At 39.1% G+C, this 16,712-nt stretch overlaps 1 protein-coding gene across 1 annotated transcript; it reads left to right on the top strand.

The window, feature by feature from the left end:
* Window positions 1-5,854: 5,854 nt before the first annotated feature.
* tomm20b (translocase of outer mitochondrial membrane 20b) lies at window positions 5,855-11,558 on the top strand. Its single transcript, XM_057843957.1, has 5 exons — window positions 5,855-6,124; window positions 10,804-10,850; window positions 10,924-11,005; window positions 11,079-11,221; window positions 11,330-11,558. The coding sequence occupies exons 1-5, from the start codon at window positions 6,001-6,003 to the stop codon at window positions 11,372-11,374; spliced, it is 441 nt and encodes a 146-aa protein (XP_057699940.1). The 5' UTR covers window positions 5,855-6,000; the 3' UTR covers window positions 11,375-11,558.
* Window positions 11,559-16,712: the final 5,154 nt, after the last annotated feature.

The following is a 16,712-nucleotide window of genomic DNA, read 5'->3' as shown; positions in this document are numbered from 1 at the left end:
GAGTAACATTGTGAGTAGAGCTGTCCCGACTAGTAGACGTCATCGATGAAGTAAATGTGTCAACACTGTTTTATGGCAAAAGGTGTATTTTTTCAGATGAATCTTCCATTGAATTACACCATTGTTGCCGCAAATATTGCAGGAGACCTACTGGAGCCCGCATGGATCCGAGATTCACTCAGAAAACAGTGAAGTTTGGTGGTGGCAAAATCATGGTCTGGGGTTATATCCAGTATGGGGGTGTGCGAGAAATCTGCAGGGTGGAAAGCAACATAAATAGCCTGAAATATCAACAAATCTTAGCTGCCTCTTATATTCCTAACCATAAAAAGGGACAAATTCTGCCATCGCATACTTCAATCTCTACCTCAAAGTTCCTCAAGGCAAAGAAGATCAAGATCCTCCAGGACTGGCCAGCCCAGTCACCAGACATGAACAGGATGGAAGAGGAAGCATGGAAGACCAAACCCAAGAATGTTGGTGAACTCTGGGAAGCATGCAAGACTGCTTTTTTTGATGTTCCTAATGACTTCATCAATAAATTGTATGAATCCTTGCCCAACCGCATGGATGCAGTCCTTCAAGCAAGTCATACAAAATATTAAATTTGGATCTCACAGCACCACTACTCAATTCACTTATGTTATGTAACATATTTTTGTATTTGAAATACATTTTTTGTTCAATTTTCACACCACTTTCTGTAGGCGACAAAACTTTTGTCCTGCCAAAATTTGACCTTTATGTCTTCATTAAATGATCTTTTTTCAGTGAAACAAATATTTTTTTGTACATTCAACATCATTGGGGAGGGTCTTAGCTTTCATATGAGCCATTTCTGAAACCAATTGAGTCATTAAAAGTCAGGTTATTAGCAATTGTTTCTAAAAAATGGATAAGCGACAAGACTTTTGTCAGGGACTGTAGGAAAAGACCGCTCCTGTGTGCTACTGTATATTTAGAGAAATGTATAAACTATATCAACGTGGCATCTCGGTAAAAGTACATGAGAAAGTTGTCAAGAAGGTTAAGGTGAGTCGTCATACGATGTTAGTCAATTAAGCGTAGGAAGCACTGTCACTAATTTCAATTGGATCTGAGATGTCTGCTAACAGGTTCATAGCCAGGTCATGTGAATGAAAGAATGTCACTGAGATGGACTCTACTTCTTGTTTGACACGAGAAAAAAAAAATCGCTGCACGAGGTTCTTCTTTTTTAAGCAACACATGAACCAGCTCATATGCAGTTTAGCAAATACGAGTTGTAAATGACAATATATTTTTTATTTTTTACATTTAGCTTTTGAGTCTTGTTGGCTGTTACTGACATATCAGTTCATGCAAATTTCAGGACCTTGAGAGGACCACAGTTTGTTTACTATTACTCTGTGAACTTTCACCTTTAAGCCGGGACTCCCTGTCTGGCAGTAAAGTCTCAAGTGATTAGTGTCCATTCAGGAAATGCACTAACACCTGTCAACGTAAAGCCAAACTGAAGGCCGTCTTCTCAGTTGTAAATACTTTCAATCATCATTTGCATTCGTGTCATTTTGGTATTCATACAAACGATATGTATATTAATTAGGGTTAATACAATGGATTTTTTTTTTTTTTTTTTTTACATTCCTGATTATTCCATCAGGATTGGAAATGTACTCACCATTGTTATACAAAGCTACTTCTTGATTACTCATTTTTTAAAAAATATTGTATACATAAAATGTTTTAATGACTGACATGGTCGATAACATCCGCCAGAAATTCGGCAACATTGTTAATAACTGTTTCCAAAGTAAGAGCAGATGTTTGCCCGTCTTATTTTGAAAAGTCTAAATATATTCACTAATGGGAGGCATGAATAAAGGATCTGAACATTTTAAGTAAATAATGGCTCAATCTGTTTTATCGCTTATCATAAGTTGTAGAAATAAGAAAAGCAGTAGAAAAGAATAAGATGCTATGCATAAGTACTGTGCACTATTTTTAACTAATTCTGTGCCACTGACCGCAATAGACATTCAATCCATTTGGACAAGATGTGCCTGGCAGGCTCCCAGGCTGCCCAGTCACACGAGTGTCTTGCCCTCATTCAAACATTACCAGCCCTCCCAGTCAAACTGGAATGGATGTCTATCGCTGTCAGTCATAGGCGGGGTTTGACTTTTGTGACAGGGAAGACAAAAATGTTAATGACGCAGTGTCAGTAATAAAATTAACTTCCAAGATATATGCTCGGATAGTAGCTTTGCCCATGCTGGTACACCCAGGCATCCCAACTGTGTGTGCATGTGTGAGAGCGCACGATTTTCTGTCCTACCTAGTAGAGAAGTAGATGCCGCATCCTTTTTGACCGAATATTCAGGCCAGGAGCATTTATAATAATAATATGTTGAAAATGAGCGGGTTTTTTTTGTTTGTTTTGTTTCCCATCATTGTTGAGGGGAATTCTACATCACGCTGCTTGGGACTGCTGTGCTTTTAGCCAAGATCGTCGTCCATTGAATATGGTACGCCCGGTGGTGGCTCTATTGAACAATTACGTCTTTCATGGGGCAAACTGAAACTCTGCTCACCATTTTGGCGGTGCACTCCGGCGCTTCCTGCTCTACATCCTCAATCCTTAGTTCTCATTCAGTAGTTGTTGTCGCTTTTGAAAGCTTAGGTTTGAAAAAATTACTTAAATCCTGCCTCTTCAGTCCTCAGGTGTTTTTTTTTTTTTTTTTTTTTTTTTGGGCTAATCAAAGCAAATGACCGTCTCTCAGGTGCTAGTCACATGATCTGTTCGAAAAATAATTATGACCCATTATAAAAAAATGTTTTTGTTTATTTCATTCATTTTTTTTGTTTGTTTTTGTTTTATTGCTTTACAACTTTTATAGACAACAACTTATTGGCAAACTCACAATTTTAAATTCATATATTGGAAAGTCAATTACATGCTATGACAATTTCGGCCACGGGGGGGCTCTGCTCCCTGCCCCCCCTTAATCTCCACGTATGCTGTCAGTGTATATGTACATGTATAACAAATATCATATATACGTTTGTAATACATTTACTGTGTATGATATTGTCACACACAGAGGTGGGGAGAGTAGCTCAATATTTTACTCAAGAAAGAGTAGCGTTACTTCAAAATAATAATAATACCCAAGTAAAAGTTAAAGGAGTCATCCAAAAAAATGTACTAAAGTACAAGTAAAAAATTATTTCGTGAAAAGAATACTCAAGTAATGAGTAACATCGTGAGTAACTATTTAAGATGTTTGATATTTTTTATACAATGTTTTTTTTTTCTCAGCACAAAGTTATCTATATGAACTGATACTATTATTATACTTGGCTATAAGACATTACATAACCACATTAAGTAAAAGAAATACAACAACAAAAAAACATTTAATTACGGCGGGAGGAAAAATCTACAGAAATTCAGCATTATTTGTCCAAAAAGCATGAGTGCTCATGGAGAAAAAAAAAATCTATAATGAAACTAAAAGGATCATAGGTTTTCCGTGGTCAATTGGTGCCAAATAAAACCTGGGAGGGAGATTCAAATCTACGCTTTCGATTCATGTTGATGTCAAATACTTATTTTATTACGGTGCTTTAAAGACACTACGTGATGGAACAGGCCAACGTAATCATAGAACGGCAAGCTTGAGCCGGATTGGTATAACGGAGTCATGTGATTATTATTGCGACGTCTCATTGGTGAAACTGGTTAGTCACTGTTGGCGCCTCTGGGAAAACTCTAATATGTAGAATAAAGAGGGAAAATGTAACGACTAGTGTCGCCCAAAGTAGGTTAGTAAGAAAAGTGTTTCTTTTTGACAAAACTACATACCTCTCAACCAGAGGCCGTTGGCAATCTTACAAATAGTGACGTATGCCCTTACAAATTAGTGACTAATCTTACAATGTTGTATATAGCATGCAATATGAAACAAAAATAAAACCCAATTTTTTTAAATAATATGAATTTATTGGTAATATTGTAACATATAACCTGGTGCAATCAAAGAACAATCAATATCTTCAGCTACATCATGATTACGTACTAAAATTGAACTGACTTTTGTTATAATTGTATGTATCACTTTTGGCAATTTCTATCATGTCTTTATGGCTGCACTACATGGCACTTCAGCTCGCAATTCAGTTTGACTTGAAGATAGTTCGTTTCAACATTTAAAGATAGATTCAAGTCAAGATTTTGCCTATTTAAGAGTATTTTAAATAAAAACTTACTTAAGTCCACTGCTTCAAAATGGCGGCTGTTTATTAACGCCGCCGTCTGTCATTTCGCATGTAGTTCTATAAGCATGTGATATCTACGTGTAGATTGTAGGCTGTTGGCTACAGTCAGGAAATATTGGCACCACCTAGCCTAACATCGCATTTGCTGCAGCGTCACAACACTCTTCTCTCTTGGTGTCTCTGACTTTTCTCGCGTCATTCAACCAATGTAGTAACGCATCGTAACGCAAATAGTCTCGTTGCCAAAACTAGGGGTGTGAAAAAAATATCGAAATGGTGATATATCGTGATATTTTGTATCCCAAAAGGTTATCGATATGCTGCTGCCAAGAATCGAGATATCGTTTCAAAAAGGTGTCAATGTTTTTTTTTTGTTTTTTTTTTTAAAGGGAACGAACAAGTTGCTGATAAATCTTTCACCATCATAGTGTCTCAGTTAACCTTAAGGCTGACATTGACGGTGCTCGACGCCTAATCGATTTAGACTCGGAACTTTTGTTCATTCAAAACCAGAGCATTCAGTCATTCGATCTGATTTTCGGGGCATTCACAGGTCACTTGATGTTCATTTTAGGGCATTTATAGGTCATATCCAGTTTAGTTTGAGTCACTGCCTATTCATCTGGGTGATTCCCAGGTCACTTCCTGTTCTTTAACTCAAAAATAAACAGGAAGTGACCCATAAAATACCCCAAAATCAACAGGAAGTAACTGAAAGTCAACAGGAAAATTATCTTAAATGGCCCAAAATTACCTCATTCGCTGCCACTAACGGCCATCGATGTTCAATCCTTTTGAAGTGGGAGGGATGGCCCAGTTCAAATGGATTGGACATCTACTAGTGATAAACGCATTCCAATTCACAGCAGAAGCTTGTTTTTCCATTTATTAGTTGTTTGTAGAATATCCTAGAATCGTTTTCTGACCAATGTGTCAATAATCGTTGTATCACCATATCGTCGGAGCATCGTTATCGTGAACTTTGTATCGCAAATCATATCGTATCGTATGGTGAGATACCAAGAGAGTCCCACTCCTAGCCGAAACGGTGACAAAATCCAAACAGAGAAGAAAAACCCTAATGCACGAAAAACGTACAGATTTTGAACGTACGCCGTACACATTTAAAAACCAGTGCTCACTTGTACAAATTGCGCCAAAACCGTACAACTTGACAGGTATGACCTACTCAAGTAAAAGTAAAAAGTACAACTCTGAGAAGTACATTTTTCTCAAAAAGTTACTCAAGTAAATGTAACGGAGTAAACGTCACGCATTACTACCCACTTTTCACATGTTAATTATATTTGTTACATTCAACCTTTGAGCACTAGTCAGAAAATGTGCTGTAACAACAGCCGCCTCTGTAGATCAAACATTAGCATTATTGCCTGTGGAACATAAGTTCAGTTTACGTTTTTAAAAATCGTAAATAATTCGCAAATTGTATGTCATAAATATATACATGGTAAATGTGTGAAAATAAGTTTGCCGATGTCTCAATTATGTTAATGTGTGTTATATAAATGTTTGTTTTTCAATTTATGGTGTATAGATATGAATATTTTCTGTCAGGCGATAGGCAGACGACTAAAAGGCTGTGACGAAGAAGGGTCCTTCCGCGGTCCTTCTTTCCAGCTTGCGCCAACGGTACTAAATCGACCAGACGCTCTCTAAACAGGAAAATAAAAGGGACAACCTCACCGACGAGGTCGCAAGACTAAGCAGCCCTTGGGAGCTATGATGGTCGGCAGGACGAGCGCCATCGCGGCGGGGGTTTGCGGAGCTCTCTTCGTAGGATATTGCATTTATTTCGACCGGAAGAGACGCAGCGACCCCAACTTCAAGAACAGACTGCGAGAACGTGAGTGCTGACCTCGTCCTTCCTCGTGGGATTGTCTGATATCCGCTTAAATTAAGTCTATTTCTTCAAGCAATGGCTATATAAATCGGGTTCAGTGTATGTTATAAATGTGACCCTGCGTAGTCTTAACTAGCTCGGCTAGGCCTTCGAGCTAGAGTGCCGGCACATTTCGGATATTTTAAGACTTTGTGTGTCGTTTCTGTGGATCTGATGTGATTGTTGGCTACACAGGGCTGTTCGGCCTCTTTATATGATGGTCGGCAAAACGAGTCTTAATCAACAGTGACAGCTTCTGGAACTGTTTGTCCATCAAACACAAGATGGCGTCATAAGCGCGATTAGCAACCCTGCAAAAAATGCTTCTCTTAAAATAATGTAAATGGTAATACAGTGGTACCTCTGCATATGAAGTTAATTCGTTACTACACCTGGTTTGTAAGTCGAAATGGTCGTATTTCGAGCAGGATTTTCCATTTAGAATACATTATAATTCCATTAATTCGTTCCACAGCCCGAAAACTTACTCTAAATCCTTAATAAATACTGCTGGTACTATTGCGTAAATTATATACAAATAAATTATGAATAAAATTTGGAACAATAATATAACAATAGTAATAATAATACCTGTAATAGGGCTAGGCGATATGACCTAAAGTACGAATCACAGTAAATTGAGCAGATTCACCTTGATAACAAATGACGATAAATTCGCCCAAGCAGACTGTTATATACGGTAATTTGAAAATTTGAATCAATGCGTGAAATACCAATTAACTGTTTCTCCTTGATTTATTTACCAGATTTCAATTTAAAATATTTAAACAATTGTACATGCAGTCTAAACATTGTGTATAAATTCTTGTAAACCATAAGAAATCAAGTATGAACTTTTAAAACGGCTTGTATGACTTGAACAATGTACATTATAAAAATCAATACGACGACTGTGCAAACATGTCATTGTTACACAAATGACTTAGTTTGAACAAAACACTTAAAACAGACAACTTATTTTTAATGGCTGCTGTGACATAATTAGTTAACACAAATGTTTACTTCAAGGTTTCAGGTTTTTTTTCCCCAGAGCATTTTTTAATACATGCACGCACACATGCACCCCCCACACAGACACACACATTCCAGCTATATTGCTCTTTTGCCAATGAAACATTTAAGATTTTATCATGGCAGTAATGATACAGAATGAAGCAAGCACATACAGAAAAATAGCTGTGGCCATTAAACGGTCATATTATAGGCTTCACTGTTGCATTATAATTTATGCTGAATTCTTTACCTTCATAAAAGATATCAAAGAAATCACACACACAGAGATACAAAATAACACGACTTACTAATTGCTAGATGCAGTCTGTGCCCAATCCACTCATTAAGTTCAGCCGTTTTGACAAGGTTGGAGTCAAATAGCGGCTCTAACCTTGTCACGTTCATTTTATAGCGTTAGCCGCTAGTGTTAGCCTGTTGCCTGGCTACCAGTAGAAAGCACCCTCTCCTCAAATCGTGAGAACCAGGGAGGAAAGCGAGTGAAAGCCCGTTTGGAGTCTACTCAATGTCAAGTAAAAGTTTGGCGAAGCTCCCTTAAGCCAGACACCATCACGTTTGCTTGTAGCTATAGCCGCTAGCGTTAGCCTACTGGGCTTCTGTTTGTTTGAGTTCCTGATAACCACGTGAGAGAAATTAGTCTTTTAATCAGCCGTTTAGCCCGCCTGTCATTATAGCGCTCTAGCGTCCTCAGCTGGAGGATGACGTCAGCAGGGTCACCATTTCATCTGATTGAGAATTCAGCCCATTCACGGGGAAGATTCAGAATGAGGAAAATGCGACAAAGAGAACAGCAAAATGAAATTGTTTCAATCTCTCCAATATTTTTACTGGATATTTGTTTAATCTACGTTTTTTTTCCCAATTGCTAAATAAATGGTATGGTCATGACAAATAACAGTCTTGTGCTAAATGGAATATGAAATAGTAAAAATGCATTTATTTTGTACGTCATGGCAAAATTACTCCATAATGGTTAAAACTTCTTGCACATCCCAAACGATATTTTATGCCACCATAGTTAGTCCGGCTTTTGTCATTTACCTGCCCCGGCTTTGGAGACTGAGGAAAGAGCGTAAACAAAACAGGAGGCATGAAAGCTAGCCAACATGCTAACCCGAACCAAGCGGTGTTTCCAAGTCTTATTCTCGCCTTTTGAATACGAAAAGTCACACAAATCCCCCCCTAGATCAAATCGCACGGTGGCGGGGTTGATTGTCTTCACCGATCAGCCAACCCCATGGCGGTGAGCAAGTTACAGCTCATCGTTCCCCTGCTTGAGGCAGGAGTGCTTATTGCCGAGGAAGCAGCTGGAGAATGACCGCCAAGCTGCTGTTCCAATTTCATTCACCTTTCGAAAACGAAAAATAGCACAAACTACCCCAACTCATGTCACACATGGCGGCGAGGGTCACAGCTTCACCGATCGGCCAGCTACCGGCAGCAAGCAAATTACAGCGTGTCGTTCCCCTGCTGCGGGCAGGAGTGCTCGTTGCCGGGGAAAAAGCTGGAGAATGACCACCGGACAAACCGGCCGACGTCAGAGGAGCGTGTGGTTGCCTGAGCACAACCCGAGGATAGTGGTCTATTGCCAGGCACACGAAGAGGGCAGAGGGGGCGGGAAGTTTGGACGATCTGGAGAACCACAGATGGGAGCTGCACGAACATAAGCCAAGTATAGCGCGAAGAAGACCCAGGGGGGTGTGCGACAAGCCGCCGGTTGTCGGCCGAGTGGCCTTCTCGGTGGGCAAGGAGCATTGACAGCCACAAAATGCAAGCCACCTCTTATTAAAATGTGTGCAATGATCCCAGTATTTGACGTAATACAAAACATGTAGTTTACTCACTTCATCGTAAGTCCAGTTGTCAGACTTGTTTTGGCCAATCTCTGCGGTGAACGGGAACTTTTTGAAACCCAAAAAGGTTCACACGCCTCTCCCTGGTGCAGCAACAAAAACTTGCAGCACATTTGACTGGTGTGTTGCGAAAAATAAACGAATTAATCCGCAAAATCGGCTGAATCCGCAGTCCATCTGCATGCTATAAAGCAATGCTGTATTGTGAGACGCTGACCCGGGTGATTTCACATTCGCATTCATCCTCAATCCAGGAAGTCATTTTAATAGTGCAGGATTTAAAAAATTGCTTTTTTCTGTCATAGGCACTTTAAGGATATTGCAAAAACTATATCTACTGTTTTATACCATGTCTTTTTTCTATTTTATATATTTACACTATTGAACAAACTTTGCAGAACAAAGCAATTGTTCAGCAATAGTAAAAAAAAAAAATTACAACCATGGTAGCTCAATTTGGCACATTAACCAACTTTGTTTTGATATGTTTATGCAAAACAAAATATTTAAACCGTATTGGTTTGCGACCTTATTTTATGCTGGTCAACTTAATGATTGGGGGCTGTTGGGTTTTATTTTTTAAATAGGGCTTCGTTCAAACTACAGTTGTACTAGTAACCATTTTGGCTATAAAGCTTTATCAAATTGCAAAAAACAACACTTTTGGATGTGCTGTTTTTTAGAGGTGGGAATCTTTGGGCACCTAACGATTCGATTCCAATTCAGAGGCTACGATTCAATTATAAATCGATTATTGATGCCCCCCCCCCGCTATTAGCTGATTTTAATGTTTTGTAAATTAGTTACAAAAACTGTTTTAACAAAAAAAAAAAAAAAAGCCTCGCAGGCTTAAATAATCGACTATTTCAGTATCAAGTTAACAATTTAAAAACAAATAATATACCCAAATCCCCATTCTGTATCGGCAGCTTTAAACTATATTCAATTAATTTAATGTTGTGAATCAACCGTTGTTAAAATTGCTCCCGTTATTCCATAATTTCCCTTTTGTCTGCTTTCAACATGTGAAAATTTTAAAACTATTTTAAAGATAGATTCAAGTCAATATTTTACCAATTTAGGAGTATTTTAGATAAAAAGTTAATTTGGTTCGCTTGGAAGGTTCGCTACAACAACCTTGCAGGGAAGTCTACTGCTTTAAGATGGCGGCCATTTACTAACGCCCGCATCTAGCTTTTTGTACATGTGCTGTTAACGCCACCGAGTCTATCATCTAGTCCTATATAAATATGATATCTACGGACTTACTTTGTAGCAGCTGTCAGCAGCAGTCAGGTATGTTGTTTTTTTTTTTTATCTCGCGGCATGAGTTGAGCTAGAGCCGTGAGTTGAGCATTGGCATTACCCGAGGGGCCGGGTAATGACAAGCATGATGTTTAGCTACTCTCGCTCCGTTCCTCATTGCGTCCTGAAGACCGCGCAGCGCGCGGAGTGTGTGTTACTTCCGCTTTACTTGACATATTTCAATAATGGGAATTTGGATGTTTGTGAGTCGTTCTCAAATCTTCCACGACCGAATCGCGAATAATCTAAGAATCGGAAATTTCACACACCTCTACTGTTTTTCCCTAATACACTTCCGTTACATCGGATTGGGACTTGTTTTGCTATTGGTGGATCCTCAAAATCAGGTGACTCTGACTTACATGCCAAAATAGGTGATCAGTACATCGCTAGTTTATATAGAATTAGCAGGATTGTCACTGATTACCGTCAAAATGCGAACTTTTGTTTCAGGGAGAAGGAAGCAGAAGGTGGCTAAAGAGCGCGCTGGAATGGCCAAGGTAACTTCCTCCTTTGCTATAGGATTACGAAATAAAGCTAACATGAGTCCGTGCATCTTTTGCTTGAACCCAGCTTCCTGACCTCAAAGACTCAGAAGCGGTGCAAAAGTTTTTCCTGGAGGAAATCCAGCTCGGGGAGGAGCTTCTGGCCCAAGGTAAGGGGGGAAAAAAAAAATGCAGTGCTCGGCACAGTGTTGTTTGCAACCATTCTCACTGCGCATTTCGCAGGTGATTACGAGAAGGGCGTGGACCACCTGACCAACGCCATAGCTGTCTGCGGGCAACCTCAGCAGCTGCTGCAGGTCCTTCAGCAGACGCTACCGCCGCCTGTCTTCCAGATGCTGCTCACTAAGCTGCCCACTATTAGCCAGGTAGGTTTTCAGATCACATCAGGACCACACATGTGTTCCATATACATTTCCATCCAGTTGCACTTAATGATTTTGATGTTAATTTTAATTTTTGTGTGTGTGCGTTAGCGCATCGTGAGCGCACAGAATCTGAGCGAGGACGACATCGAATGAAAAGCACGGAACGGCTGTCTCCTTCCATCATCGCAGCACCCGATTGGTCAATCGGTTGCTCGCTCAGTCCGGAACCACCTGGAAGCTCACGCGACTATTTATTGTTCTGTCTTTTGTGTTCTTCTCATAGACTTTTTACTAAATGTTGTTAGCCCGCACAGAAAAACATAAAAGTGGGAACAACTTTTGTCTCTCGTGACGTCGTCATTTACGAGGAGTTTTCTTAAATGGGGTGATTTTTCATTTAGGGGGTATTTTTAATTCCAGTCTATTTTGATTTTTGTTTTATGTAATCATGCATCAGGCGGTACACGAAAGCAACTTGTTTCACAGAAGATATAAAGTCAATCATGATTGAGTTTAATCTTTCTTGCACTAATTTTTGTTTGTTTGTTTAAAATGAACCCGTATAGAGCACTCATTCATCTCATTGGCTGCCATTGACTGCACTAGACGCCCAATCCATCGTTCGCCCAGTCAAAATGGATTGGACATTTAGCAATGGCACTGAAGGAGCATTGACAGCCAGTCCTCCCAGTAAAATGAATTGGACGTCTAGCGCCATCAATGGCATGCAATGAGTTAAATACTGTCAGCGGGGGAAAAAACAGGTGGAGATTGAGGGGGGGGGTGAAGCAGTGCCCTTCTGGTGGCTGAAAAATGTCATTGCATGTAATTGACTTTCATATAAATGAATTTAAAAGGGTAAGTTAATTTTTTTTACATAAGGCTTGATTTCTGAGTTAGAGGGGGTTTCATTGTAATTTGTTTAATAATTTTTAATTTGCCCGTTTTACCCTGAAAACCCCCATTTACAGACGTCGCGCAACCTCTTTTGTTTCAACCCAGCCATAAAACGAAGGTAATTATATTTACTCAAAATGTCATTTTTAGCTTAGAATCATTAATTGATGTCTAATATTTCGTTTAAAAAAAAAAACTTTAAAAAAATTATTTACTCGCATATTTTAATCTTTCAAACAAATTACGTCACAATTTAAAAAATGGCGTCTGTAAAAAAGTCTCGGATATTTACCTCAGAACTATCGCTTAATTGTATTTTTTTTTGTTTCTGTCGCATTTTTTCCAATGTGTTAGATGATAAATAATCGATCCAAACATGGAAAAATATCGTCTAAAACCGCAAATTTAGTAAAAAGAAAATATCGACCACTCCTTGATGTCTGCAATTTTTGCATCGCGACCCTTGTTATGTTACCATATTTCACCCATAGAATCCCCCAAAAATCCAGCTGTTGCCATTCACAGCTGTGTCTTGACACTCAGTGATACATGCCACATGGAGTATTTGGATCGAAACAATGTACGTACGCGATAATATCTCGTAAAAGTCATGGCGTCTGTAATTCTGCTCTCGTGTGCTCTCACCTCCAGATAGGGTTTTGCTGTTTTAAAAAAAAAAAAAAAAAAAAAAAAATTTTTTTTAAATGCCCTCCCGTTCAAAATTTTTCTTCCCCCAGAAAATTGAGATTTTAAGCTTTCCAATGATGTATCACACGTGCATATCGGACAATTTTGAAAGTTGGCCAAATTGGGGGTCTCAGAGCGTTGCTCTGCGTGTTTTCCGCCATATATATATTTTAAAGTGCCTGTGACACGAAAAAGCATGTTTATTTCATAATACACGCGGTATTTTATGCCCCTGAATGATATGGACCGCTTGGATGTGTGTGGAAGCGATCGCTATATTTATTTAGTTTTTTGAATCCCGCGCCATGAAAATGAGTGACTTCCGGCTTCGGTCTTGCATTGAGGAGGAGGGCGCTGTGACGTGTACGGTAGAAGACGTTCTCTTCACTATACAGTGTACTGTTGTGTATGAGGACGAAGGATTCAGCTGATTTTGCGGATTAATACTTTTATTTTTTGCATCACGCCAGCCAAACGGCTGCAGAAAAATCATTCTGTATGCGGGAGAGGCGTATGCGCCTTTTTGGAGTTTCAAAAGGTTCCCATTCACCGTGGATATTTACTGTGGGACCATTGGACTTACAAGGAAGTGAGTAAACATCTTGTTTTGTATTATGTCAAATACGAATACAGTGATTACAAAGTAAACACTATAAAATTCCTTTAAATAAAGGACTACTTACGTTTGATCATTGATAGGCATGTAAAAAGCTATCCTCATGCTCATTAGCAGTTAGCTGTTAGCACGTTAGCTGCACAACAACTCCAGCCACCCTCCTCCAGGGAACGAACTGTAAATTGCTCTCCGCCAGGCGGTTTGCCGATCCGCAAAGAAACTCGACAACCGGGTCGTCATGTCAAATAATCCAGGCTAGTTATGTGTGATTTTCCACTTCGAAGACTTTGAAACATCCCTCGGTTCGGGTTAGCATGTCGGCTAGCTGTCACGCCTTCTGGTCTGTTTACATTCTCCGAAGCCGGGGAAGGGAAATTACATATGTCCGATTTAGATGTCATAAAATATCGTTCGGGAGGTGTGACAGTAAAGGTGAAGTCGACAGTTTTGACCATTATGGAGTAATTTTGCCATGTCGTCTTGAATAAATGGATTTTTATTATTTTATATTCCATTTAGCACAAGATTGTTATTTGTCATGACCATGCCATTTATTTAGCAACTGGGGAAAGTACTTGGGTAAAAAGAATATCCTGTAAAAATATTGAAGTAAAGAGACAGAAACAATGACATTTTGCCGCTCTCTTCGTCGCGTTTTCCTCATTGTGAATAGTTCCCCCTCGACGGGCTGACTGGTCCTCCTCAAGCCATTTATATAGCTATTGGGGAAAAATACTTGGATAAAAAGAATATCCTGTAAAAATATTGGGAGTAGAGAGACTGAAACAATGACATTTTGCGGCTCTCTTCGTCGCGTTTTCCTCGTTCTGAACAATTCCCCATCAATGGGCTGAATAGTAAAACCGATGAGCCCAGTCTACCGCTGACGTCATCCACCTGTTGGGGACGCTAAAGCCCTATAATGGTAGGCGTGGCTAACCGGCAGATTAAAAAACTAATTTCTCGTCATCTGCGCTTTGCTAAATTGTTGTATATAGTCGAATCGTCTCAAAATATGATTCTAATTCACATAATAATGCCATTTAAGACATTTTTTCTGGTGTCATATGCTCTTTAAGTTAACAATAAAATTAACTTATTTTAACACTTCTGATACAGTGTTTCGCGGTCGTGAACATGTTTTGCCCCCCCCAACAACTCCGCCTATGGGAAAAAAAACCCCTCAAAATAAGAGTGTTACTTGGGGCTGTAACCAGTGTTTTTATTAACGTGTTAATTTAGAAATGTGTTTGATTATAAAATAAAGCAATTGATTTTTTTAATGACCATTAATGGTCACTTCCTCTATAAAGGGTTCAAGGTCTTGAGTGTCAACTTTTGAATAGCTGTGCCTGTAGTGGCAACTGTACCTGAAAGGGTTAACAACACGGCTTGGAAATCCATAATTCATGTTTTTGTGTTGGTTTTGTAACCAAAAAAAAAAAAAGAAGGGGGCATTAAAATTTTGGAGTGGCACACCAAAACTAAAAGCTGTAATTTCAGATTTTTATTATGTTACAGTAAAAAGGCCAGAAGAAAACGATCATAAAGGCTTAACGACATGCCTACTAGTATATTTTGGTGTATTGTGTTATATTTATTGTTACTAATGATTTAATGTGCATAGTCCACAACCGCCCACTCAACATTTTGAGTTCCACAACAGTTCTGATTTATTGTGTTATGTACCGTCATAAGACTAAATGAACCACCATGAAGCTTTGAACCAATTGGCTGCAAAGCTTCATTGCTTCAGAAAGCTTCATTTGGCCATCACTGTTCATTTAGGGGAGACAGTCTACCTCTGCTCCCACCTTCTGTCAACTCTGTTGTCATCCAACATGCCTCCTAGCATGCATTGCAGCTCTACAAATGTAAATAATCAAAATTCATGTTCTGTGCTAATTATTTCTTCAGTTACTGTTCCAGTTGTTTCATTAATTGCTAGTTATGGCATTTAGTAACACTTTGACAGTGGTGCCACAAGACTGTCATAAGACCAAATGAACCACTATGAAGCTTTGAACAAATTGGCTGCAAAGCTTCATTGCTTCAAAAAGCTTCATTTGGCCATCACTGCCTCCCTTGGGGGAGACAGTTAACCTCTGCTGCCACCTGCCGTCAACTCTGTTGTCGCCCAATATGCCTCCTAGCATGCATTGCAGCGCTACAGATGTAAATAATCAAAATTCATGTTCTGTGCTAATTATTAGGGCCCGAGCACCAACATGGTGCGAAGGCCCTATTGTTATGCAAAGGATTATTATTCTTTTTTCATGGCAAATGAAAATCGCCAATTTGCAGGTCTCAACATGCTCAAAAACTCACCAAAATTTGCACAAACATGCGGATTTGCGAAAATTTCGATAATTTGGCAACGATGTGAAAAAATGTCACAAAATGGCTCAGTGGCGCCCCCTGCAATTTAAAAAAAAAAAAGGCCTCTCCATTTAGGTTTTTTCAACCTAGAGCGATGAAATTTGGGGAGTCGATACCTTGTGTAAAAATGCTTCAAAAAGTCTCTTGCACCCATATTCCAAACCCAACAGGAAATCGGGTATTTTGGATTGAATATTGAAAAACGTCATTTTTGTCGAAAACCAAGTTGCACATTTGAGACCACCGAGGTAGTTAGTTGGATCCTCAAAATTGGTGAGACTCTTCATGAGACATATGAGATGTTAAGTTATCGAAATGATGAGTTTTCATTCACGGCCTGACCTGGGCGGAGTACCAGAGTCGGGCTTATTTGGGGTTTTGGGTTAGGGCTTCTTCAGGGCAAATGAAAATGGCCAATTTGAAGTTCTGAACATGCTCGAAAACTCACCAAAATTTGCACATATCAAAATGGTGACTTTCATTCACGGGCCTGGCCTGTGCAAGGCGTTTTAGGGTTAGGTTTCACACTCTGCTTCTGTGGAAGAAGAAAATATGTGTTTTTCGATTAAATATGTGAGGGATAAAACTACTTCTGTGAGAGAAAAAAAAACTTTGTACTTTTTTTCATCGTGCCAAAGTCGATGGGGTCCCAAAGTCCGACTCCTCCTGGAAGGGGAAAAAAACCTAATGAGCCCCACAAAAAAAATCACCGAAAAGAAATTGGAGAAATTATTATTATTATTATTAGGTGGTAGATATGTCTTATTTTCTTGTTTTTTTTTTGTTTTGTTTTTTTTTTTTCATGGCAAATGAAAAGGACCCTTGCTTTTTTGACATATCGAAGCGTAGGCCAAATGTATTTAGGATCCTAAAAATAAAAAAAAATCAACGAAAAGAAATTGGAGAAATCGA

This window comes from Corythoichthys intestinalis, chromosome 8, assembly GCF_030265065.1.
Source record: "Corythoichthys intestinalis isolate RoL2023-P3 chromosome 8, ASM3026506v1, whole genome shotgun sequence".
NCBI classification, from domain to species: domain Eukaryota; kingdom Metazoa; phylum Chordata; class Actinopteri; order Syngnathiformes; family Syngnathidae; genus Corythoichthys; species Corythoichthys intestinalis.
Note: the sequence above shows the minus strand (reverse complement) of the source record. Positions and strands in the feature narration are given on the sequence as shown.

Coding starts and splice junctions, on each gene's coding strand:
- tomm20b (XM_057843957.1), top strand. CDS start 6,001: ATGATGGTCGGCAGGACGAGCGCCATCGCGGCGGGGGTTTGCGGAGCT. Junction 6,125..10,803: donor CAAGAACAGACTGCGAGAAC/GTGAGTGCTGAC, acceptor CTTTTGTTTCAG/GGAGAAGGAAGCAGAAGGTG. Junction 11,006..11,078: donor GGAGGAGCTTCTGGCCCAAG/GTAAGGGGGGAA, acceptor CGCATTTCGCAG/GTGATTACGAGAAGGGCGTG.